This window comes from Hippichthys cyanospilos, chromosome 2 (assembly GCF_059441005.1).
Source record: "Hippichthys cyanospilos isolate Australia breed blue-spotted pipefish chromosome 2, RoL_Hcya_1.0, whole genome shotgun sequence".
In the NCBI taxonomy this organism is placed as follows: domain Eukaryota; kingdom Metazoa; phylum Chordata; class Actinopteri; order Syngnathiformes; family Syngnathidae; genus Hippichthys; species Hippichthys cyanospilos.
This window is the reverse complement of record NC_142370.1, coordinates 8742338-8768985: the sequence shown is the minus strand read 5'-3', so window position 1 is coordinate 8768985 and position 26648 is coordinate 8742338. Positions and strand designations below refer to the sequence as shown.

General features: G+C 39.8%; 2 protein-coding genes across 3 annotated transcripts; both read right to left on the bottom strand.

Annotated features, from left to right (window-relative positions):
- Window positions 1-12001: 12001 nt before the first annotated feature.
- Window positions 12002-22998, bottom strand: samhd1a (SAM domain and HD domain 1a). Its single transcript, XM_088408983.1, has 16 exons — window positions 22637-22998; window positions 22486-22552; window positions 21317-21395; window positions 20749-20909; window positions 18638-18753; window positions 18473-18543; window positions 17412-17564; window positions 16005-16105; window positions 15828-15936; window positions 15660-15751; window positions 15438-15553; window positions 14821-14960; window positions 14197-14292; window positions 14028-14132; window positions 13812-13949; window positions 12002-12785 (listed from the first exon to the last, which is right to left on the bottom strand). Exons 1-16 carry the CDS (start codon window positions 22815-22817, stop codon window positions 12648-12650), a joined length of 1863 nt encoding a protein of 620 aa, XP_088265109.1. The 5' UTR covers window positions 22818-22998; the 3' UTR covers window positions 12002-12647.
- Window positions 22999-23888: 890 nt separating this feature from the next.
- Window positions 23889-26551, bottom strand: cfap20 (cilia and flagella associated protein 20). Of its 2 annotated transcripts, none has more exons than XM_088408985.1 (6): window positions 26211-26551; window positions 25922-26001; window positions 25699-25810; window positions 25434-25622; window positions 24167-24280; window positions 23889-24054 (listed from the first exon to the last, which is right to left on the bottom strand). In XM_088408985.1, exons 1-6 carry the CDS (start codon window positions 26292-26294, stop codon window positions 24052-24054), a joined length of 582 nt encoding a protein of 193 aa, XP_088265111.1. In that variant the 5' UTR covers window positions 26295-26551; the 3' UTR covers window positions 23889-24051. The 2 variants fall into 2 exon arrangements, with proteins under 2 accessions (XP_088265111.1, XP_088265110.1); XM_088408984.1 differs by having other exon boundaries at window positions 23889-24057; window positions 26211-26550.
- Window positions 26552-26648: the final 97 nt, after the last annotated feature.

The following is a 26648-nucleotide window of genomic DNA, read 5'->3' as shown; positions in this document are numbered from 1 at the left end:
GAGTACTACTGTGAGTACTGATAACAAGTATTGTATCAGGCCTAAACCTGGCCTTATTTTAAGGTTCTAGTACATGTTCTCTTGGAGCAGTTTTATCATCAGGAAGTAGAATTTACAAATTAGAAACATAGAAAATGGAACTTTAAAATTTGTCATTTTTGTTTGTTTGGGTGGGGGGTGTATCAAAAGGTATCAGTGACTAAAACAGTCGAGTAGTCTAAATAAACAAAAACAAAATTGGTATCAACATCTTTAGACATTTCTTAATTGCTTATTTGCCCAACATCAAAAACAGGGCTGTAATTTTAGTATTAAAAATGATGTTTAACATTATTGTTATGAGCCGCTGTAACGTTTTAAACAACTTGATTGTTAACATAACGCTTCAATAGCATTTAGCTGTCTTTAATTATTAGTTATAATAAGCTATCTATATATATTTTTAAATTGCTCATATTGCACAAAAGTTGATGAAGTTAAAAAAAAGTACTTTACAATTATGTTTTTGATATGCCTCCACTGGTCTTAACATAGCAGTGATCGATGCATCTATTGAATATGAATTAAGTAGAAAAACCCACCGGATATTATCCATCTCAGTGGGTGGCCATTTAATATTGGCTAATCACAGTCCTTCTGTTTTTTATGTTGGATCGTGTAGAGTTTGTAAGCTGAGCCGCCATTTGCCCGTAACTTTGCTTTTGGTACTGTGATGTCATTGTCAGTTGGTGTGCAAGTGACCAGACAAGACGAAACGGAGACAGAAAGATTTTTTGATTGATTAATTTGGCAGATGTGTGTAAGGCATGAACAACGATAAAAATGGAGGCCTGAGGTTTGGGTGCGCGCCTACCTAACATTGGTGATTCCTTTACCACACTTTGAGAACCACTGGATCAGTTTATATTCATTTGAAATACTCAAGAAGAAAATTATTATCTTTGACCCAGAACGGGAAAAAAATGTTCCCAACTATCCAAAAAAAAAGCTGCTTTCGAACTTTTGAACTCTTCCCATGTCTCGAGTCGTTCAAGTGTTGCATGTACCTTAAGTAACACTTCTCAAGATGACACAAAAATGATGACTCCCAAAAAAAAAGCGCTGGTATGGTACATCTGAGTGTGTACACACTCGGGGACTTGTTGGGGGTCTGAGGGTTCTTGAGCTGTCGTGTAGATCTCACTAGGTTTGTGGTGGCGCTGATTCATGGGAGGATCCTATTCGAGCTGGGGGGGGGTTAAGTCACTGGGGTAAAGTTTCATGCCCTCTCCAAGTTGCAGTAGTGTTACACAATGCCACTGTGGTAAGATTCCACTCCAAGCTCTGCCACATTAGATTTTTTTTTACAGTGCGTTTTCAAAAAGGAATGTAGAACTCTAAAAATGAAAGAAAACGTATTTATATAAAAGTAGGAACCAATTCATTAACTGGCTGACATACTGTAAGCTCTTTAAATCATCAAAAATCGATCAATTTTATTGTATAATTTTGAAGGGTTTTCAACACATTCAGGGTTTTAAATGGGCTGTGGCGGTATGGAGTACCAGCACCCCTACATTTTATAACATATCAGGACTTCACATGAACCCTCCTATCTTGTTATATTTCACTTGAGCAATTTGTGATACTGCTTCAGTATAACCAGGATGTCCTCTACTGAGCACGTTGAGACTTGCTCTGGGCTAGGCTAGCTCGAATCAGTCAAAATTTAGACCAAACACAAATGTTTGTATGCAAATGTTTGTAGCAACAAATGTAGTATTGTCTACATGTGTTGCTGCAATGTTTGTGTTTAGTGTCACGCCACGTACATTGCAAATGTTTCGCTCGCCAGTAGTGTTCCAGATTTTTTTAGCATTTAGTTAGCGGAATAAAGGGCAAAGTTATATTATTGTTTTCCACACACAGCATGTAGTCTTTGTATTATGTTTGGTTTCACAATAAATTTCAGCTGCGAGTGGCAGTAAAACGCTCGCTTAAACCGATGTAGGCCAGTTGTACCCATGCACAGGATATGTCCACAAGCAGGGGGTCCACACCACTTCCTGTCCACCTTTGGACTCCTGATGTCCTTTTCAATGGGCTGTGGGTATGTGTGTGTGTGTGTTTTCTTCTCAATACAGACATTTCTCTGTCCGACGGGGTCAGAGGGGAGAGGATGAGTCAAACAGGCTGTGATGCAAAACAGATGATGTGCGAAAAGGAGGAACCTCATGCCAGTACAAGCCTAAGATGAGATATTTAGAGAATTTTAAAGCCTTAAAGTTATTCTTCTACTTCAAACTTTTTTTTTGTTTTAGACTTTTTAGAGCCCCACGAATACTCTGTTCTATGGCCAAGTGGAGGACAGAGAGTACAAGACCAGCTAGCTGGTCTGTGTTTAGTTTTGGACCTTTGGATGAGTCTGTTACACTTGGCAGCGCACAGCGGAAAAGCATCAGCGCTAAATTCTTTTTTTTTTTTTTATTCACTCCCCCTCTGTGATTCTGACCTCACGTGAAGTCGTTCCGTCACTCCTGTTCAGCGCAGGTATTCTGGTATTTGCCCCTGAGGTGCTACTGCTGTTGTTGAGAGGTGCAAGGTGCACTTTTGTTCTCTTGTCAGAACCTGTGTGGGCCCGAGGGAGGAGCGGGGCGAAGCACGGGGACGATTCTATTGTACTTACACATTCCACTCATCCAAGAATACTATCACTAGAGGGGCCGGCATGGGTAGAGATCAGTCGTCGAATTTGGATTTGTGTGTGTGAGCGCAGAAAGCGCAGATTCGTCTTCCCTCTCTGTCCTCTCGCCTGGTGCCATTCCTCTGTCCCTGGAGGAGTTGTGAAGCAGGCGATTGCACCTGCTTGAAATCCACACCCCGGGCCCAGACGCCTGTCTCCGCCATCCCTGACGTTTTACACAAACACAGCATGTGCCACACACACTGGTGTCCACTTACGAGCTTGCAAAAGGGACTCACGGTTTCTTCTCAGATATATTTAACTTCAAACATTACAAATGTAAATTGAGATTACTTCAGTGGAGTGGAAAAATGGCTATGCAGCAATGGTTATGGATTTTCAAGATCTGAGCCATTGTGAGGCCGATTTTACAAAACAAGTTTAAAGCTGTTTATTGTCACCCCCACTGACTAACTGACTATTAAAACAATTAGTCAAGTAAAACATGTAGACATTCACTATAAGAGTAGTCATATATTCTTTATCCTCTATGAAGAACTGATTGCTGAGGCATCTATACTGTGCAGGAGTCTATGTATAGTATATCCACCTATAGTCACCTCTATGTTGTACAGTACTACTCCAAGGTGGTCAAGATGGCCAACAGCACAATGAACATTCAACTGATGAAAAAGTGTTTACATTATTAGTTGTGTGTTATAGAATTTTTTTTTTTTTTTTGGAATAAAAAACACATTTGTCTGTTTAGGAGTGCTAGAACAGATTAATGGCATTTCCGTTTATTTCAATGGGGAATGATTTTTTTAAGATATGTGATGCGAGTTGCAAGCGTATTCAGTGGACAAAATTAACCTGTTTTTCAAGACTGCAAAGATTTCAAAGCTGTTTTCTCCTGCCGCCAAACCCGTTATGTACCATGATGCAATCGTTCACAGATTTGTGAGATTTTGGAATACTAAGGCGGAACCAAATTACGAATTGTGGTCTTCAGCTGAGCACACTTGCTTAGTTAGTTCCAATCATCATGCATGTTTTCCTGACCTGAAGTCATGTGCACACTTGTCGGTGCTTGCGTGTAACTGGACCCCCTTGTGCAAGTAGGGACAGGTGTGCCGCCACCTGACCACTCCCCCAGGCCACACGGCACCTCCTGTCCCCAACACCTGTCCCCTTGGTCTGCCCCACCGCCATTCACACACACACACAAACCAAAATGCACTTACGTTGCAGCAGGAAGGCAGGTTGCTCAACTGTGACGGGGCGAGGGGATCGAGTCCGCACAGCTGTCCCATCTGAGATGAAAACTTCGACGAATGTCTATCCGGCGTCGCCGGTAGCATTTATTCAAGCTGGGGCCGTTGGAGGAACAGATGGGAGCATATCAGACGTCTCGTTTACAGCAGAAACAGTTCATTTTTCTTACTTTATGGTCATGTTGAAATCCCGTTAACTGTTAATTTAGCCTACATTATCACTCGGTGGTATCTACCATAACGGTGGCTTGTTATAAGCCTTGGCACAAAGGTAGCCATTTTTCAAGAAATAACATTTGAATTTAACTCATTTAATGCCAGGGACGGGTTTTCACGTTTTGTAGGAGTTTGGCCAGTCAATCCTAGATATGTAAGCATCGATTTAATACTTAAGTATCTGGGATTTAATGTCCGGACTCTTAAAAAGAAACGTGAAAATACGTTGAATGCGTTACGTAAGAATCGTTGTCAGATGAATATGAAAGCAAGGAGACAAGTTCAGGTGTGCTAATATGATTAAATGGCACATTGGCTACCATGAGAAAATAGTAGGTGGTCCGGATCACAAATGAATGCCCGAACTGAGTGTTAGCCCTTTGTGACATCACCGTTTGCTCATAAATTGTCCCATGCCATCCCACTGCTAAGATCGGTGGCCAGAACGATGAGACCTGTGTTATAAAAAGAAATGAAACTGTCATCTGTGTGTTAGAGAGAGTGGGAGAGAGAAAGGGAGGGAGAGGTCAAAGCAGCCTGAAGGCCATTGTAAATTCCTCGCTGGCTCAACCAAAGACATTCTTCTCTGCTGTTTTTCTTTCTAATCTCAATGCTCAGATTACCAGCTAGAGGGTCTGACCAGATGAGACGAGAGGAGAGTGGCATGCATGCGGCGTGCATGGTCGTGTACATCAGGGAAACTAAATGACCCCCCCCTTCCACACACACACACACACACACAAGTTTTCACCTGAGTACATGCATCGTTTTTAAAACCTAGGAAAGCAACCCCCTATGAAGAATGCTGAGAGGATTCTCACACATCAGCACCCATGCGGTGCTACACAAACACACACTATTTTTATAAGTGGTGGAAGCTTCCAATACAAGCCTTTGCAGATGTGCATACATTACTATCACCATCATGGCTGATAAAAAAAAAAACAAAAACAAAACATGGTTATATGACCAATTAAGTAACGCGAAAAATTGAGATTCAGATGGTGGTTAGTGGCACTTGATGCAAGAGAATAAATATCTCTATCTCTATGCCCCAAATACTGTAGGTCGGATTACGTAAATGACTCAAATGACACGGTTGCCATTTCAAATGATCACTTATGAGCAAAACTCAAATGCTCTGACGTCACTTCGTCTCATTGAACAAAATTTACGGTGAGATTTTTGGTTAAAATCTCACAACTATTTATAGAGCCAAGCAATGGGTAAGCAAAGTAGTTTAAATGTAAGTAAAAAATGTTTACCATTAAAAAAAATATATAAAAGTCTTTCATTAATATGTACAGTAGGTGGGATTGTATTATTTGGTCTTGTGTGTTTATACATAGGGCTTTTTTCATACCCCCTATTTTTTCAAATGAACACCAGTAGAGTGACTCAAAGTCTTTAGTAATCACTGATACAAGTCCCGATGCCACCAGTACTTTTAAAGCCCATGCATTCTAATGCAGCATTTTCTTTTAAATTTGACAAAATAATACAAATTTTCTCTTCTAATTCTTATGATGATAAAACTGCTCCAGGAATGTGGCCAACGCCTACATTGTGAGTACCGGTACCTTGCCATAAGGCCCGATATCAGCCTGATAAGCAGTATTTGCACTTGGCCATCCCTATTTATATACGTACATTTCTTTTAACAAGCAAAACTATATATACACACACACAAATAGAAATGTGCAATGTTTGTTCATAGAATGTGTAAAATCTTTGACAAAAGGGCTCCAAACATCTGCCTTTTGGCATTGCCATCACCATCTAGTTTACTAGCTGCGTATTTGTGGGTGCTCAAAGCATCTTAAAAGAAGGGGGAAAAAAACCCCAACAAAGTAATGATCAATCTTGTCCTGTCATCAGTGTTAAGATCCAAAGGAAAAGGTACACAAAAAAGTATCCCACTAAGATCCCAAACAGCTGGGTAATCCCAGCAGGATTGATCCCTGCCGTGATTGGAGCAGTTAGGTGCTGCAACAGCTGTCCCCCTAAAGATCTGTCACATCGGTGTCTCTTTTGTCACTTTTCTCTTAATTTCTTCAAACTTTAAGGAAAATTCTATCTTGAAAAATATGGATGTTTCTTGATGTAATAGTTTTTTTCAGGCAGGTTTTGTGCATCAAAAGTATTAGTTGTATTGATACTGGTGACTACTACTATAGTTGAGTATTCACATTAGTATCAGTCTGAAAAAAGTGGTAACGAACATCCCTAATTAAAATAAAAGACATTTTTGTCACTTCATGGCATTGTCACATATCGGCACTTGCTACCTGTATTCGATTCGCAAAGGTTTTGGTGCATCTTCCGAGTTTCATTCAAAACAGTGGTTTGTTTTTCCTCTAAAGCAAGGATGTGGAAACTTTGACTCGAGGGTGACAAAGGGTTCTAAAATTTGACAATTGGGCCGGACAAGGAAGCTGATGGATGAAGTGATTGACAATCCACCTCATAACAGAAAAAAAATATGGGATAGCGAGAAAACGAACCAAAGCATTAAAACAAGTCCCATGTATTTAACTATTTATTGAAATGAAAATGAAATGAGCAAAAATAAAGTTTTTTGTGTTTTTTTGTGCTGACAGTTTCTTTTTTAAAGCGCTGATCGTTCCGCTACCCCATAGGTTATTAACATTATCTATCATTCTCTGACTGATCATTTCTCCAAGTTCAACAGGCCGAATTATGGCCCCCGGGCCGTAGTTTGCCGGTGTCCGCCCTAGTGCGATGGAATTTGTCGGGGAACCAATTTGAAATCAAGTTAACCAAGCCGGCGGGAGCCAAAGGAAGCTAGGCTAGCTGTCCCCGTTCGGAAACGCTGATTGACAGCAGTTCTTCACTTGATTCAAAGCTGCTGTATGCTCTGCCAGCATGACTTCACACTCCAACAGGTGTGTCGAGAAAAGAGGGGAGAAACGCTGTGAATTATGATTAGAAGAAGAAAGGGACGCAAAGAAAGCAGGAGCACCTGTTTTTGTCCTCCCGCGGGTCAAGGCTTGCTCTGCCCGGCCCGGATCAACACGTCTCAGCAATGCGCCAGAGTGCGAAGGTCAATTTTCAGGCCATGGAGGCACCGTCACCACAAAAAGTCAAGGGAGGCTAGTAATTAAGCAGGGTAATTACAGATGGCAAGAGATAGAACGTAACTGCGGGCCCAGAAGATTGAAGATATTCCTCCTGGGTTTGAGTCATTGTAATTTTGCGACACTTTCATTAAAATGCGCTTAAAGGGCTAAACGTGCTCCACACTTGCTTGTGGTATCGCTAACTTGGTATCAATATTGGTGACTACTCAAGAGTTGGGAATAATATTCGTGTTGGCCCGAAAAACAAAACAAAACAAAAAACCGTGGTATTGAACATTGTAATTGCAATCAAATTGTCCAAATCCTAAGAATTTCAGTTTCTCAGCAGTAAATTGCTGCAGTTCTCCCAATAAGAAAATAATTATCTTTGTGTTGAATAAGAATAAAACCTTTGTAAATATTTAATTTTGCTATTGGAAGAAATTATTGTTTGAGAGAATAAGATCATGCTCCGCTGCAAATATCAAATGTGGAAACAGCTTTACTGATGCACTCCCACCAGTAGATGACAAGAATTCTGTGTAGCTAGTCATTGATCACGATATTGTGTGGGTATTGAAACCTCAAAACTTGAAAATCTCCATTCAAAATTCTAACAAATGGCAGTCAGTGAATGAATGACGTCATTTAGTTTCCTGCATTTCCTGCTCTAGTCAGTTTGAATGTTTATCATGTTATAAAAGAAACAAACGAAAAAACTTTTTTTCCAAATTGATGAATTTAAATAAAATCCACAATTGATTAATAAATTGTTAGTTGCAGTCCGAGTGGAATTTACGGCGCGACTTTCAGTAGTTGTGTAATCCGTCTTCATTTGTATCTTCATGACTGTACTATGCTGCCCCCGGTGGCCAAGTTGCATCCACCAGAAAAAGATGCAATGGATTAATTGTGATATCAAATTACTTCTATTTCTGGGGTCAGGCCAAAACTACATTTTTATGATTTGTACTTTGCTTCGATCTTTTGCTTTCATGATGACATTCGCAAAGCCAGCACGTAGAGCAGGTGCCATCTGAAGTATATCAGTGTGATTTTAATATCTTTTCTATCCCTGCAGCCAAAGCGGTCATCTGATCCGAGCGGCGGGACCACCTCAAACATTTCTGTGGTCCGGAGCTCCCATGCACCTCCAATCTTACAACAAGAGCATCAGGCAGGCCTGCAGAGCACTCTGTGGCTCATTAACCTCCCACTGGAGGGACAGGGGGGGGTGTCAGGGGCATCAAAGTGGCAGGATCACTGCAGACTCAGCCGGCAATCCTACCATGGGGGTCTGGAGCCGCGGCGTCTCACCCCCTAATGAGAGGCCGTGACACACATATCCACATGCGGTTTAACCCTTCAGACCAGCTGGAAAGGACAGGCTGACATACTGCCCCCACCCCACGCATGCACCTCTCTCCAGGCACCTCACACTGTAATCAGTGTCCTGTATGATGAATTACAGCATCTTTGGGAAAAGTAACGGTACAAAAACAGTATCATTTTAAACATGCACACTGACCAGTAGATGGCATCGTTGCCCCATTGAGGATATGAGACCTGCACAGTTTGAGAGTCCAATGGGAGAACAGCAGCATTTTCTACAACTTACTTTTTTTTTTTTTTTTCAAACGCTGATTCTAAAAGGTGGCAAATGGAAAACTGTTTTCTGTGTCAGATTCTCCGAACCAGTTGGATGCAAAAATATGTGATTGGCACATTCCTAGTTACTAGACTATTGGGATATTGGGTTAGTCTCTTTTCGACCCACAATTGGGGTTTTAGATTTATTTATTTATTTTTTTCAAGTGAGCCACAGCAGAAGGATGAAAGGGCCACATGTGGCTCTGGAGCCATGGATTGATGACCCCTGACCTATACGAACACATTAGTAAAGGCAAATCATGGTGATTTTATTTGATTAGGAATTGACTCTCTGATTGGCTAAATATCTGCTAACATTTCCTGACTTAAGTTTAGGTGGCAAAAAAAATAAATAAAAAAACAAGCGGCACTGTATCGGGGAAAGGTATCACAAACGCAATCATCAGTCAGTCAACACACGTGAAGAGAAGCGGCAAACGCAGCGAGAAGCCCGTGGGAGGTAAGCGGGAGTTGGCAGAGCGAAAGGAGAAGACAGGCATGTTTTTTTTGGGGGGGGTGGGGAGGAGGCAAGTGCAGCAGGAGGGAGGGGGAGGGGGTAGGGTTGAGGGAAGAGGCACCTTGCAGCAGCTGGTCTCAATTACCCGCAGTGTACAGCACCGTGTGTGTGCGTGTGTGTGGTTGTAAGGTTGAGGCATCACAGAGGGAGGGCTGAGACCACTGGCGCCAGGACGGGAGCAACAGGTCACAGAGGATGAAGATTATAAAAATACTAGCAGGCTGATGGCCTTGGTCCTGCCTGCGCACAATTTCACAGTGTGTGTGTGTGTGTTTGTGTGTGTGGTGGTATTCGTCAACAGGCCTACCCACAGTGCCACAGGATGAGGAGGAGTGTGCGCTTGAATGTGTGTGTCCCTGTTAACATCCCGTGAAACCATCTATAATATTAACCAATGATGGATAATAACAAACTTTTACAATTTGAAAACAGATATTGGAACTTTCTATTTTGGCAATTAATTACCCTGGCTTTAATTTAGACACGTGATATGCAGGTGTTATTTTTGCCCACTTGTTGTCACTATGCTCACTTCTAGTAGTAACTGTGATTTTGAATGTGTCTGGCTTTACAAGATAAGTCACCCAAGCATTTTTTAAAATTTATTTTATAACAACATGTTTTAAGCAACCGTATATGTCTATTAGGTCTGCACCATTATTGCCAAAATCACGATCACGATTATTCATCATGTTTGGTCAAACATGTCTATTTATTGCCCTCTTTTTAAACAAGCAGTATATAAACAAGGCTTCAAGGCTTGCTACTTATAAATAATAAACTAAAATCATAATTAATGGCAAAAACTTGGCACAGAGGGCACAGCTAACTTGAGTGCAAACCGATGAGAAGAATAAATCTACTTAGAACTTTTAAGCACATTTTATCAATTTGCAGTCAAAATGCCGTTTTCAGTCATTTCAACGCTAATTTATTTCACATTTTTTCAAAATGGGTCTCAATTAGCATTGTAAATATTAGGAATCAGGTGAGAAACTCAAAAAATGAGTTTTTTTTGTCATGTCATGCAAACGTAGGAAACATTTCCGTCTGGTGATAAAGCTTGATTTGACTTGTAAAAAAAAAAAAAAGTGTGTTTGTGGAATATGAATTTGGCAGTAAATTGTAACGTATTTTATTTGTTATCCCGGCCATTGTTATTTGCTGTTGACTAAAAGACATAGTTGCTCAGAGCTCAGGTATTGATCAATCATGGCTCACTTGTAAATGTCACATGACCAAATTCAGAAAACAGTTGAACTGCAAATGAGCTTTTCAGTCTACACAGCAAGTGACAAAATGGCTGCTCCGAAATGGATACAATTGTAGATGCTGCTGCTCTATTTATATAACTCAAGCACAGTACTAACTTATTCATTACAGCTGACATCAAAGACAATAATTTCAACGTGCTGGCAAGTGAATAAGTTAACAGATTCACAACCGTTCAGACCAATAAAAGGCAGGTTTAAAATGAGCTGACAAAATTGCTTTTTTTACCCACAGACTAAATATGAGCATTTACCTGTTTTACGATAGCCAAAACATCAGAACAAACGGATAAACATTTCAATAACTCATTTTGTGCATCTAATTGCATTTTAGAATTATTATTACAGTCCCAAATAGGATGATTCACTCACCTTTGTATAATAGTTAGGGCACTCAAGTTGGTTTTGAATGCGTACTTTTTGTCAATCCATACAATTTAGACACAGTACGCATTTTCCTTGCATTTGTCCTGCACTTTAAACAAATCGCAGATGCTGTGGATGAAAATAAACGGAGGCATTGAGATTGAAGTGCAACCGCAGCCAAGGGGTTGGAGGCGCTTGAGAACAATGTGACATCTTGTGGTTCATAATGGTACTACATCCTTCAATGGGCCAGCGAGTCATTTTCATGCTCAAAAATTCGTCGAAGTCCACGCACAAAATGGATACATCCGTGGGCTACATTGCAAATTGTACATGTTCTTTTTCTACTTGAGTACTGGTGTTGAATCAGTACAATTACGTTTTCCTTGCACCCCCCCCCGCCCCCCCTTTTTCACAAAAGTAATTGTACTTGTACTTAAAACCAGGACGTGCATATGCTCGCCACTGAAAGATTACATTCCTGGTTAAATAGAAAGAAAAAATTACATCCAATATTTTTTCAAACGATCAATTATGTGATCTATCCTCAACTTTTAATCACTGATGTAATGAAGCCGTGTTCTGTTTTGTAAGAATTCTTACAATTATCAGCTATGTGTATTAAAGTGAAATTGAAGAGGATACTGGTTTTCAGAAAACCACAATTTTTTCCCCATATGAAATCTGGCATGGACAAGAAATAGACAATCGACGACAAGAATCTAACCTTGATCACCCCCCCCCCCCCCCCCCCAGACTGATAACCAGTACGATTACTCAAGTATTGAGTAATTGCCAATGCAAAGTACAGATAACACCAATACTTTTGATAGACCCCCCCAAAATGGTCAAATTTTAAAGAAAGGCTTATCCATTCCAAAATAGAATTGTCCTTAAAGTTTCAAGCAAAGAGGAGATGAGATCCACAAGCAAGTGCAATCAGCACCATCCAAAACATGCTTGAATGCAATTTTTTTTATTTCAAAACAGTTTTCAACTGCCACCACAAGTTCAAAAACTTTTTTAGAGGTCTTGTTTTCTTTAAACCAGTGATTACCTATCCTAAGTGAAAAGTAGTATCCAAGTAGGTAGTAAATTCACATGGACAGATAAATAAGATGTAGTTGAACTGGTCATTGTAAACTTTCAAATGAAAATTAATGCATGCATGCATGCAAAAAAATATAAAGAACAAAATAAATAACCCAACACAAAAATTGCAACTTGATAATGGGACATACAAATCAAGACTCACCATGTTTGTATTTCGTGCAGAGGCTAAGCAATGGATGGAAATATTACATTTGTTCACTATAAAGTATATATATATATATATATTTTTTGATCCGGCTACTTACTGTATTGTTTGTACGTGTTGCTTAGGCATGATAGCGTGAAACTGCAACTGATCCCAAAAGAATCAAACTTAATAAAAGCCTCGATAAAAGGATAGAAATTAAAATGAGGTTCCAATTTCGGTTAAAACCTTAAGCAATGACAACCTGAATCCACCTGGAAAAATATTTTGGCTGTGAAAACCGGATAAAGCTATCACCCATAAAAAGAATAAAGTTAGGCTCCCCATTCTCTCAGTCATATAAAGTACTTGAGTCATTCCTGAAAAAGAGCCTTGACTCCTTTTTGTTTCGAATTGGGACAGCCCAAATTTTCACCGTTCTCTCTGTCTTCTTTTCGGCGGGACCAGTCTTCTTTCAAGGGTGTTAGTTCAGGTGCAATGACATCTCCATCCTGCCAGGTACACAAAGACATCGGTCCTGAAGCCTGAATATTTTAAGATAATTTTTGAAGTCTACTTCTGTAGCCATTTTCCTTGCCATGACAATCATTTTTCATGTACAATTAATATTTTTATAAACCCATTTTGCCACTTGCAGTCCACTAAAAATAACCACCGTTGCTGAAGGATCAAGGCCTGATCAATCACAGCTCAGCTTGTGACGGTCCCATGGCCAACAGGTGAGCCGTGATTGGCCGTTACTTGAACTCATTCAGTGCCAAATACATTCTTTTATCTTATTTCTTTAAATTCCAGACATTCAACCGCAATCCATACCTTTTTTTTCAGGAGTTCGGCAATCAAGTATTAAAGTTATTGTTTACTTCAAGTTATCAAGTATTTAAGTAATTTCATTCATGGGAAATTGTTGAAATAAAATACCTTTTGGAAATCAAGTAGTGAAGTACTGAAGGAATTATTTTAATTGGTAACTTAGTAACTTTAATCAATAACTAAATATTAAAGTACTGGTAATCAAATATTTTAGGATCTCACTGTACAAGGGACCCGAGTTCAAATCCACCTCACTCAGGCCTTCCTGTGTGGGGTTTGCATGTTCTCCCCGAGCCTGCGTGGGTCCTCTCCGGGCACTCTGGCTTCTTCCCACACTCCAAAAACATGCATGGCAAGTGTATTGGACATACTAAATTGTCCTTAGGTGTGATTGGGTGAGTAAATGGTTGCTCGTCTCTGTGTGCTCTGGAATTGGATGGCAAGCAGTTCAGGGTGTCCCCCGCCTACTGCCTGAAGCCAATTGTGATAGGCAGCAACAGGCCTGCGACCCTTGTGAGGATAATAAGCGGCTCTAGAAGATGGATGGATGCATTTTGTTTTTATATACTGTATATATAAAAGATTTTGGGTTGACTTCCCTAGATCAATCCCTATATTTAGCCATCTTCACAAAAGTTAACTAAGAAAGACAATTTTTTTTAAAAAGCAGCTCATTGTCCAATTTCTTTACTGCTTCACGTTACCTGAGGTTTTGTGAAGTCGTTGTTAATGCACCACTGCACAAAGTGCTTCTTGGCAGCCACCAGGCCCTCATCATCCATCTTCTTATAATAAACACGGATCAGCTGCTCCGCAAATTGCTCGGGCAGAAGTTTGGATACCTGACAAAGAAAGAAAGCCCGAGATCTCGTGTGAAATTTCTAACACATACTCCATTAAACCTCTGGCAAAAATCTGACCTGATGTTTGTATATGGGGATTGCCTTGGTGGGGTCAGTCTTGCAGTAGAAACGCATACTGTCAATGGGGTTCTGTTGTTTCATCCCGTAGTCCATTTGGATAACCTGAAACCAAACGTGACATCAAAACAAGCGAGTAGCTGTTGAGCTAGGCGACTGAGAAACTTACGTTGACAACAAAATCTTCAGCCTGCAGAGTGACGCCGAGCGCCCCCATCTGAGGGACAGACTTTGCTAGGTCTGACTCCCAAGTGTGAAGCATTTCCTTTGCATGGAGAGATAGAACACATGATGAGTGAAGACTGATGATCAATTGCAAGTTTTGCAACGTTCACACAAAAAGAAACATTCTTTATTCTTATTCACTTTTTATACTGCATTGATTGTACCCCGCTGAAGGTAACGAATTTGGTCAAAGAACTTTGCCAAAGTAGGCTTGCAAAGTGTAATCTGATACAACTGAGTGAGATGCGCTTCCAAATGGCTGCATTCTCTTAGATCACCACTAGATGGCAAGCTTTCAACACGTGATACTACGTGGCATATGCTACTTAACGGTTTTTCACTTTTTTTTTTGGGGGGGGGGGGGGGGGGGGGGGTCACAAAGGTTCACAGTACAAGAAAAACACTTTTCTTTCATGTTTATTCATCTATTCAGATCCACCTTGGCCCAGCAAATGTATTTACTCACAGTACAGTGTACACAGTAGTTGGATAGAGCTGCACCATATGGGATGAGCCATATAGACAATAACAATGCTGGTTTTTGTGATGGTTGTAGTCAAACACACACCTGGGTGACTTTCAGGGGTTTGCGAGCTTGGGTTTGACCCAAACATTTGTAGAGGCGCCGCTGAAGAATATTCTGCAGAATCTGCCGTGCCTCAGTCAGCTCCGGTTTTGATGAGTGGAGTATACGTTCAAATACGTTATCTACAAGACAGACAGTGAAAATCAAATCAAACTGAACTTGCCTTTCTGGAGATATTAGCAAATCTAATTGAATGCTTTTAAAGGCAGTGACAGGAGCTGGACATTTTTTTTTCCCAAATTAAGAGCAAATCATTTGGAACATGAAACAATGTAAGGATAAACAAATAAATAAACGGCACTGACAGCTAATAGTAGTGATTAGAGATGCTCATAACTACTTTAGTACTCAACTCTTGAGTTGTCAATGATACCAAGCATTGGTGCCGACAAAGTGATAATTGCTGCATGTTCCAATGCATTCGCTCTGAATTTGAAAAGAAAAAGGGTTGCTGATACTTGCAGAAAACATGTTAAAAAAGCGCCTTCATGTTCCCCTTTTGAGAAGCACAGGGTGAGACAATCGAACTCTCAACAATTCCACGGCTTCTACATTAGAGGTTACTTGAGATCACAAGGAACAACGTGGGGGAGACGAACCTGTCAGCTTGGAGTAGGCCTCCATGTCATCGATGGCTGTGGAGAGCGTGAACATCTGGCCCTCTGAGCCTTGGACCTGAATGTGCTTATCGGCCTTCAAAAAGGCCTCCGTGATCCTGTATGAGCGCAATCAACCTATCATCATGTTTAAGAACTTGACATCTCTGATACCAACATTTCTTATCAAAATAAACAAAAACTGAACAAAGAGAAAGTACTTGCATGGTTTCAATGATGTTGCCCACCCTATGTTGGTAGGCTCTCTTGTGGAGACAGTTACGTGTGTAAAACATATCATAAAGATTGCCCACCTCCTGCAATAATAATATTGTAGAAATGTTCTCTATTAATAATGCCTGAAAAAAGTAAGAAAATGCAGCTGTGAGGCACCTTGTCTCGAGTGCAGATGAGCTTCTCCCCGTCTACCTCACACACTCTGGCAAACTTCAAGTATCGACGATAGTCCGAGTTGTTCTGGATGCCCAGATTGTAGCAGTCCCTACCCAAAACAAGAAAACAGGCTTAGACTGAGGTAAATGACAGGATAATTGACCGCACAAGTCGTACCTGGCAAAGTAGTCCCATTTATCCATGTCAATACCATTTCTCTTATTGGCCACAATTTCGTAGAGGAAGGACTTGTCCTTGGAACGGCCGATATAGGGCCACTGTGAAGACAGACAGTGCAAAGGTAGCATGAGGTGAAAATCCTGAGTCCTCTAGAAGCCCTCCGCAAAGCAAAACTCTACTCATAGAGGATCAGTATCTACTATAGCCAATATTAGTATAACACTTTGTTCACTGACCACACGGTTTAGTTTCACTTTCATTTCACTTAGCATGCATGAGAACTATTTTTGTCGCTTCTTGATGTAAGTTTACTCCACTCTGTTGACTAATAAGCAAGTTGAACAGAAAACTATTTCTTTGACGTTCAAAGGGGCGTTCAAAGGGTATGAAAGAGGTTTGGGGACAGGGATAAGCTCAGAATTAATTTCAAAGTCAGAATTTTGACTCTAAAAGGGAGAATTCTAACTTTGAGAAACACTCTGACAGAATTGAGTTTTTTCTCACACTCCCCTTTAGGTTACGAACTTTAACTCAAAATTCGGACATTACCCTCAGAATTGTAATTTTAAAGTCAAAATTCTGAGAATTCTCATTTTGAGACTCATTATTAGCAAAATTCTGACTTTATTCTCCCTTTAAATAAAATAATAAAAAAGGATTGGCACAGTTGTTGAAAGTTGATTTATATGGCTTTTTCTTTTGTAAATGTTAAAAAGGATACGGTTGGGATACTTATACAATTTTTATCGACAATAATCTTATATACTATTGAAAAGCACTGCTTTAAAGCTCGGTGGATGAGTGGTTAGCATGTCGGCCTCCTAGTTAACACCTGAGTTCAATTCCAGGTGGCTCCAGCTTTCTCGTGTGGAGTTTGCATGTTCTCCCCGAGCCTGTGGGGCTTCTCTCCGGTCAGGTCAGGGTTAGGGGTTTTTGAGAATTTTGAGAATAAAGTCAGCATTCTATCTTATCTAATGCTGTCTTTAGTGAGAATTCAGAGAATCATTTCAACGTTTCAACTTTTCACTGGAACTAAACCTTTTCTTGCAAAAGGCTATTGAATTGAAGTCATACAATGTTTATGTCAATCTCAAACGGGTGCTATCTAAATGGAGCATTTGAAAATCAATGTTTGATTTTTTTATGATTCATTATTTTTAAATTTGAGGGTTAGGTCAGTCTCGTAAACACTTCACTAGCGAGTTGGAATGGTAGCATTTGCAATTTGAAATCGGTTAGTAATTTATTAGCAAAGCATTTCCTTTAACTTGGCTTGTCACAGCACAGAAATGATTGAGGTCACAGTTTAGTCAATCCATGCCAGGTTGAGTATCCCTTTACTAATGAAAATCTTGATGTTTTGAACCATTCATGTCACATGATGATACAAAGAGCAAGTCTCACCTGGAGAGCTTCATTTTTCTCCAGCGGTCCTGCAATCACCTCCTTGATGAAGTGGAGGTCCTTAGGAAGGACCAGGCCATGTTTTATCATCAGTGGCTCTAGGTCATTTTTCATCACCAGGTGGTCAAACATGTCAAGCGATGCTTTCTCGTGCTAGAATTTAAGTGAGTATATAAACAGTACCGTCTTAGTCAAGCGGCACATATTTTTTTCTTTACGCAGTTCTGTAATGACTTCAAACAAGCGGAACATTAATGATCAGTAGTGTTTTGTTCTCAAGAAAAGGTCTTTGTGTCAAAATTTGTCTCGAGAGTCGAGACCAATTTCTAAAGGTCTGATAAAAGGTGTTTTTATTCTGTCTTGTTTCAGAAAGAAATTTGATCAAGACTGGTTGAGACTAAGCCACTTACTACTGAGATCAGTAAAAAACATTGAATGCAGGTCCTACAGGGATGTGCTACCTCAAAAACAACATGGCAGAATTTATTTATGTTACAACCATTTAAAAAAAAACATTTATTTTGTTATTTTTTTAAGGAAGGATCCGTTTGGTTATTGATTTAGATATTAACAGTCTTAGTCTTGCAACTTCATTATTGAAACCATTGATGAAATGAAAAGGTACTTTAAAAAAAAATGATACATTTACTGCTGACCCCTGCAATTCGTGGGGAATAGGTACAAGGACACCCCGTGAATAGTGAAAATCTGCATTTTTGACTCCTGATGAAATGCATTGGAAGGAAACAAATACTATTTTCATCAATGTAATTGTTAAAATTAATCATCTGATTATGATAGGTGATCTGTATATTCTCTGCCAAAATTCAGCATTGGGCCTCAAAAAAAAAAAAAAAAAATCCATATTGGTCTGGCCCAATAAAAAAGGTAATAGGTATCTCTCCAATCATCGATTCCACGTTTAAGTGTTTTGCTTTCACATCACAATCACAATGTTAATCTTCAACTGGACCGATGTGATCCTAACTCCACTCATAAAGACTCTATTGCACACTTATTACTAACGCATGATAAACTCAACCACTTAGATGAGAAGTTACCTTCCAGGAAATATCAGGGCGTGCTTTGGGGATGAATTTGGCATCAAACATGTGTGAAAAAGGTCCGTGTCCTAATGGGAGGAAAATGCATGAGTCATTCACTTGATCCCTTTCATTTTCATTTACATAGAATGAGACCAAAGGTACTGGGTGGGCCAAACCTACCCAGATCGTGACAGAGCCCTGCAATCTGCACACAGAGGATGTCCCTGTGAGAAATGAGAAGATCTGGCTGCCTTTCATTTAGCGCCTTCACAAGTTGTCCCGCCAAGTAACCCACTCTGAAACATTGAAAACACATTGCATTGTTCATGTTTGTTATTGTGGTATTGTATCATGTCCTGTTTGTATTTTCTATTTTGACTTTATACTATCTGTATTTACTTATTGGTTTCATTTGTGTCAACTTACTGTTTTCACCGTGTATGTTATTGTATGATCAATTTCCTTACATGTACAACTGTCACGGTCGTGAGGCATGCTGGTGAGGAGAGGGTGAAAGGTGGAACCAATAACTACAGGGGCCGATAGGGTTGAGGCTCAAAAAGATGATTTAATCAAAAACTGAACAGGGTGGGAAGGCACAAAAAAAAATATAAAGTACAACAGAAACAGAACGGAAAAAAAAACTCACGGGAAGGTGGGGGCTACATGGGGAAGACGGGGATCATGGGCAGATCAAGTCAGCTAGGGCAAGACAGCAGGGAGGTAACCTTAACAATGACCCGACTGTATTGGAGGTGTCGGAATAGCGCCCAAACTTGTGACCTCCTTGAAAGGACTGTACTTGACTCTGATTCAAAGGATCCTCAATCTCACCAGGTTGTCCGGCCAGAACATAAAGCCGAAGCACACTCTCATGCCACTCTTTATTTGGTATATAATGTTCTAGTTATTTATCTGGCTTCATTAATGCTTAGTTTCTGTAGATGTATTTATATGGGTGTGTGTGTGTGTGTGTGTGTGTGTGTTCTATTCTCATGGACGCACGGAATAATAATGAAAGGATTGTGATAATCCACAGAATGAGTGAAAGCATGAAAAACGACTGTCCGTTATAACGATACCTGCCGACTGACCGGTGAAGGAGCAAAACAACCTATGCCTGTGTAAACAGAGTCCTGATTGGTGGTGGAGGAATGAAAAACAACTTGTGATTGTTTGCTAGGAAGATCACATGACCATAGGAGAAACATGTCCAGACGTAAATAGTAATAACAGAAACAATTCGAACACGAAATCTATAAAACGAAAACTATAATCAGAAAGTTCTTAACACCGACAACAGGTAAGACAAGACGGGGGTTAAATACACAATGGCTAATTAGGGGAAACGCACAATAGTTGGGAGGGAACAGGAGGTAGGGGAACCAGATTGGCTGACGTAGAAGGGGCAACAGGTGGCGAAAACAAACTAGCGAGACAGGGAGGAGAGGCAGACTCGGGGTTAACAAATATGAACTGAAAGGCAAATATACCGAAAACCCCCAAAAACTAAACCCATAACAAAAAAACAAAAAAAACAACGTGACAACAGCACTTTGTATGCAGCAATGACTGTTTTAAATTGCTATATAAATACAGCTGAGTTGAGTTGGTGAGGAATTGTAATGGAAAATAAGTATTCAGCACAACATTTAGTTGTACAGTGCAAACCTGTTTAGAATTTAATTAGGGAACCTTTCATATAACATACATGAGAATTCCCTGTGAGGCTAAAACGAGACGACCTCGAAAGATAAGTTCAAGACAGACATATATCATTGTTACATTTGCCTCCCTTCTTGTACTTCCTCCCCCTCTATTATTTTTTGTGACTGTGCACTCTTTCACAGAACACTGCGTTCAAAACGCAAACAGAAAGTTTAAGTTGCATAAAACGTGATTTAAAAGGACAAACAATATGAAATACTATAATATATGACCTTTGAAGTAGTTGGTATCAATATTGGTATGGATGATAGTGGTGCCAGTATTTCCTTGGTGTCGATCGATACCAAAATCACATGTATCACATGGCTCTATTGCTTAATTCTGCCCTACAACGTGGAAGTACTATAGGTCTTTAGTCATTTGTATTTTCTATACGTTAAGGGAAGGAAGAGGAAATCAATAAGAAATATCAATTGGATATCTTGGCAGAACAAAAAAAGAAACCGAAAAAAACTAAACAAAACATGAGATTCCATTTGAAGGGTACATCGCCTAAACCTAGAGTCATGGAATTGGTGCATATTGCTTTTCCCACAGATAGATGTACGGGCAGGTATACGTACCCGATGGAGTGCTCAAAGCGGTTGTGGGACGCTCCTGGGAAAACAAAGTAGGTCCCACCCAACTGTTTGATATTTCGAAGTCTCTGGAACTGAGGTGTGTCGATGATTTTGACAAGAAGTGGGTGTAGCTCTACGTGCCCGTGGATAGGATCATTAAACACCTGGCACAAGGCAGGACAGCAAACACACAAGTAGCAATTGACTCAATAGTTACACTTAATCCAGCCCTCTGAAAAAACAAACTTGGCATGTTGTTCAAGACAGTTGATCAAAACAGTTTCTCTTTCGTGACAACTGAAAAAACATTGATGGCAATTTGATTTGCACTGTTAATTAAGCCAATGAGTCAACCTTGGCGAAGAAAATGGCGATAGGCGGACACTTTTGTTAAGTGTTTCGATTTCCACAGAACTACTGTATTATACAATAAGTTTCGATATGTCAAGAGTCTACCCTCTACTTTTTTTTTTCTTTCTCCTGAGCTACTCCGCGCACTCCACCTCTCACCCAACTTGATGGCGCTTGATTATTAGGTTTTGTCCTTGAAAGTGAAGCGTGAGATTGAAACCTTATTTGTTTGAGGACCCTCTTCAGTGTGCCACAGCTTCCCAAGGCTGTGCAGGATCCGCAGTTGGTCACCAAGAAGCCTTGACAAAGAAGAAAAAAGTGCTAAGAAATATATTAAAAGTTCATTAGGTTTAGTGAGCATTCCGTACAACGAACATAAATCTGCCTCAATGTTAGAGCTGTTTGATATCTGAGATTTGCGTATCGATCAAAACCAAGAAAATAATGACACCAATACCAGATGCCAAGTACTTTTATATTCATAAGATTTCATTAAATATCCCATTTTGGGTAAATTACAATTTCTTTCTGGGTTCTTTTAACCATGCCATAATAAACAGCATAGGTGGACTGTTGCTTAAAGGGGTAGTGTGTAAGATTTAGACGCCCCGTGTAGAGATCATTTAATGATAACTAGACCTATGATTATTTTTAAAAGATACTGTTGGTCAATATGAACACATTTATTTGCAGATTTTGAAATTTACAATCATTTAGTTTATTCCTTTTAAATGAAAAACAGTCTAAATCTTACACTCTGTCCCTTTAAGGTTGTGGATGCGGTAAAATTCTTCATATTCATAGTCGCCGTCTCTTTTTCGCACTCAAAGAAATGCTAACCACTCAAGTTGCTGTAGTCTACATATGTTCTCACTGCGCTTCATTTGTTCCATTGTGATCGCACTGCTGATTTGCTTATTCACCATTATTTTAATTTCGTTTTTGCTGGCCCTTGCACGGCCAGTAAGTCCACGCAAGATAAAAAATACTGTGCACTCTGATGGCAGGTAGTGTACTTTTATTGTTTATTCATTATACTTCAAATGAATAAACGTGAGATACTTTCCCAGACTATCTAATATATTGTCTTACATATAATGCTACAACACTCAGCTGGTTATTTGAAAAGCTCAAAGCATATTTGATACGATATCAAGACGCAATATGGTATCGATATTGTCGCTAGTTTGGATAGATCTACAACAGCTGAACTGCACAGGAATTGTATTTTTATTTTTTTTTTATCGGGGGGCAGCTGTGTATTGGACTCTATCTAATGTTGAGGCTAGTGAGTAGAACTTTGTTTACGGAGAGAAGCCAGAACAGGACAAACAGAAAGACAGAAAGAACACCATCCATATGTGAGACAAAACAAACACAAAGACTTACTTAATGCCCATCTTCTCGAGGTCATCCTTCTTGAGATTTCGTAGGACGACACCAGTGACTTTATGTTCTGACGACAAAAACGTGACATGTTGTTGCCATTGTGAGCTATAGTGTCAAAGCAATTACAGACGCGAACCTGGATGTCACTCACCTCGAAATGAAGATTCCCACTCTCCAAGACATTCACCACGCAGGTACCAGCAGGTTTCTTCTATTCCCCAAAGTGACACGTCCGAATCCGGGCTCCGGTCCTTCGACGTCCGTTTCCCCGGCGTTTGGAACGCATCTTCGGGATTAATCGCTGTAGCTAAGTCTCGTTTACGGCTCGCCATGTTTTGATCAATGAAAAAACAATAGTAATAGTATATCGGATGTGTCAAACGAGAAGGGTGCTGCTGAGGGAATGCACCGAGATGATGCTGGTCCCGCCGGCTAAAATGAAGTGGGAGCTTCGAGCGACTTCTCACTCAAAAGAACCGGGCGCCAAAGAGAAACACCCCGCTTTCCTTCCCTTTTCGCGAATTGTCAAGTGCGGGGATTCACAAAGTGTTTGGTGTCCGGCTAGTATTTTCAAAATAAGACACATGCCTTTTTCCGCACCTGGGTTGGTGTCAACAAGTCGAAGCGCTGAATTTAAACGTATGATTGTTATATTGAAAGAAGTGTCTATGTTGCAGCGCTACATTTGGCGTCAGTCAAGTGGGAAGTTTTTACGTGATGAATCAGTTAAATTAGTATATGCGCTGGCTTTTGGTTTAACTAACGCTCGATGCTGCTTCCGGTTTATTTCTATCAGCAACTCGACGTCTTGACTCAGAGCGCTTTGTCAAGCTAATTTAAACGGTGAGCTGAGCCAGACATAAAAGAAAGCCACGTTTCACAACTAAGGCTGTTTGATCCACAAAATAGCTGACCTTGTTGAAAATATAAAACGAATGTGCTGTGATATCTGAGTAAAGCTTTCGTTATAACTCTTGACAAAATCGAGATCTTGATCAACTGTGGATTGTTTTGTTAAAAATGAAGAAAAAACCCCACAGTGAATTAAGAGCCGACTCACGACTATTTTAAACACCAATTATTCGTACATCCTGATCAACGTACCTCAAATGTGCAACAACATGCAACCGGACACAAAGTTTGCTGGGAGAATCGAAGTAATTGAGGCCAGTTGCATACTATAAAGTTGATGGTCTCAATTACTTAGTCATGCTGAAACCGAAATCCTTATTTCGGTTTCAGCATCATTTGTCATAATGTGAAGAGTTCACTTCTAAGTCACACCATGTTCATGTAAACTCTACACTTACAGTATATTCATGAAGTGGTGTCTTCATAGCAAGAGCGTGTTCTTAAATCTGTGTTTGTTCACATGCAATATTGTAAAGGAACAACACAGGCTATGGACAAAAAACATAAATCTCTCTTTTATTCACAAATATGAAAAAAACACTCATAAAAATATCACAAGATATAATAATCATTGACTAGACACACACACACACCCTATTGTACAGCTCAAACATTCAGCAGATGTGGGGAAATGGCGCACACTTATTGAGCTCTTTACTGCTGCAAGAAAAAAAAAAATTAAGTATGAGCCATAAATCCAATTAATGCAATGTGGATTATACTAGTTGCAATCAAATGGAGTGTCTCACAATTGCGACGCGTTTCTCACCTTCGCCTTCTGGCTTTGGACAGGGACGTAGAGTTTGAACTCTGCCGGAAGTTCATCCTCAGAGTAGAGTCGGTCAGAGAAATACACCCTCCTGATACGACAGTTAGCATGGATCTGTAAGTCAAATACAAAAGCGTCATGTAAACTATTAGCATTTACAGGGATCTGCTTGCTTTTAAAATCTTGGATGATAGCTGATTTGATCCTGAAGTTCAGACACGATATAATAATTCAGCTGCTTGTGTTTAAATTTATGATGCATAAACTTACTGGATTGATACACCCTTTGGAGTTATTGTGGAATTTTTAGCATTTGGTCGAGATTAATAAAAATCTGGAAAACAGGTTGTCTTTCTATGAAATGAAATGTTTCTTGATCTCACTTATCCGTCAAATGTCATCTCATTGTAATTACACATATAGTTCTGATGTATTGAGTGAGTGTCTTTTTAAAAAAAAAAAAAAACGTGGTCAGCGAACAAAGTGTTGTACTAATACTGGCTAAATACTCATTTTGTATGACTGAACATTTGCTTTATTTTAGACTGAATTGGCTCAACGAGTAAAGGAAACTAATCTCACCCTATGTCTGAATATTATTATTTTGAGCATATTATAGTGTGAGCGTTATTTTATTGATTGAATCTATGTTCAAGCTTCATGCAACTATGAATCTATGTTCAGCTACAATAAACAGAATATATTCAGAATACGTTTAAGTTTACTATTTTAAAGCGACATCGTGCAACATTAATATTACCGTACTATTGCATAGTACAATAGAGGTATTCTATTGTATGGGTGGGCAAGTGCCAATATTGAGTATTGGTATCGTGCTGATACCTAAATTGCTATAATGGAATAGGTATATATTTCTTTCAAATGATTAGTCATTTTTGGGGGGAGGAAATTATTTGTATCAAAAGTAGGGAAGGGCGATTAGTAGGATACCTAGCCTTATTTCTATGTAACAGTAGTCAAAACGGCAGCCAATAATAGTATCTTTGGGAGCAGTTTTACAAGCACAATATAGAAATTACGAATTAAGAGAAGAGAAAATTGCCATTAATTTCACAACATTTTAAGGACAAATGCTGTATTTGGTGTACAAAGATCTTTAAAGTCATCTTACTGTATATTTTTGGGAGGAGATTTGTAACTCTGGAAATCCTCTCACCTTGACAATGGTCTCGAAAGTACAACTAAAGTTGCATTCATGTTTTTTTTTAACTACTCACAACTAAGTTGTAAATGTCAGACAACTCGCCTGCACACGCAAAGTTTCAATATAGTTGGTTCCATAGGCTCTCCTGGTGAAGTCTGACAGATTGAACTGAATCTGATTCCAGCCATCATCAAGTCTCATCGGCATGGTACAGATGAACGGCTTCACTCGCGTCGTGCTCTGGTAGTTACTCGCCCGAAAGCGCCGTCGAACATTTTTATCATCCAACACCTGGAAATGGGAATGCCAAAAACAGAGAGAGCTTCAATTTTGCCTCTTTATCACTGAAATATGGAACGTGCTTTACCTGGACTTCGAAGGTGAAATATTTCTTTAGGTTTTTGATGATCATTACAAGAAAAGGCAACTTGATCCCCAGCGTCTTTTTTGGGTCAGCTGGGCAGGTTATATATGTAGTGCTGCATCAAGAACAAGAAAAAGTAACACTGAACTATCGGAAAGAAGTGATCGATACTGAGGACGCAGAGCAGATGGCACTGGTCCCAAAACGACCTCTAATGTACACACACCTGACATTTGTCCCTTCGACTTCCAACACCAGTGAATGAATGTCATTATCAGTAATTCGCTTGATGTGACCGTTCCTCACCTATTAAACAAAGTTAATTTATCATATAGAAATAGTTAGAATCCAGGAGCAATTTTGGAAACAGAGGTAAGTTACAACGGAATTAAGCGTTACTTCACGTTGATTGACTATTAAACTACAATTAATGCAGCACATCCCAAATCTATTAGCACTAGCGAGAAGGCACAATGGAGCGAAAGTGAAGCGAACGACTGGATCAAAAAAAATACCTTTTTATCCCATATCTGCAGAGGTTTGCTTCCGATACTATATAAAATCGAAAGAAATCCACTTTGGAAAGTGTTTTTAAACATGATCTTCGCTTCGTGTGCGGCTCTTCTGTGCAGGATTAGTGCGCTACGGCAACAAACACTCCACCTGCTCGCGCTTCCGCCCCAGCCGCTTCCGTGTAATGCCACCAAAACGTTCCGTTGTCCTAAAATAAACGTTTCTACCAAATTTATAGGGAAGAAAACAATAACCGGCCCGCAAGCATTGCCGTATTCTGGAACTTCAACGCATTTCTGTCGCGAGTTAGCACAAAGATAGGTTGTTTTGTTGTTGCTAGGAATCATGTATTCCTAGTGCTGTTTGCACGCCGGCTTTTTTATTAGTGGCGCACTTCAGTTTCCCCTGGCAACCAGTAAAAAAAAAAAAAAAAAGCGGTG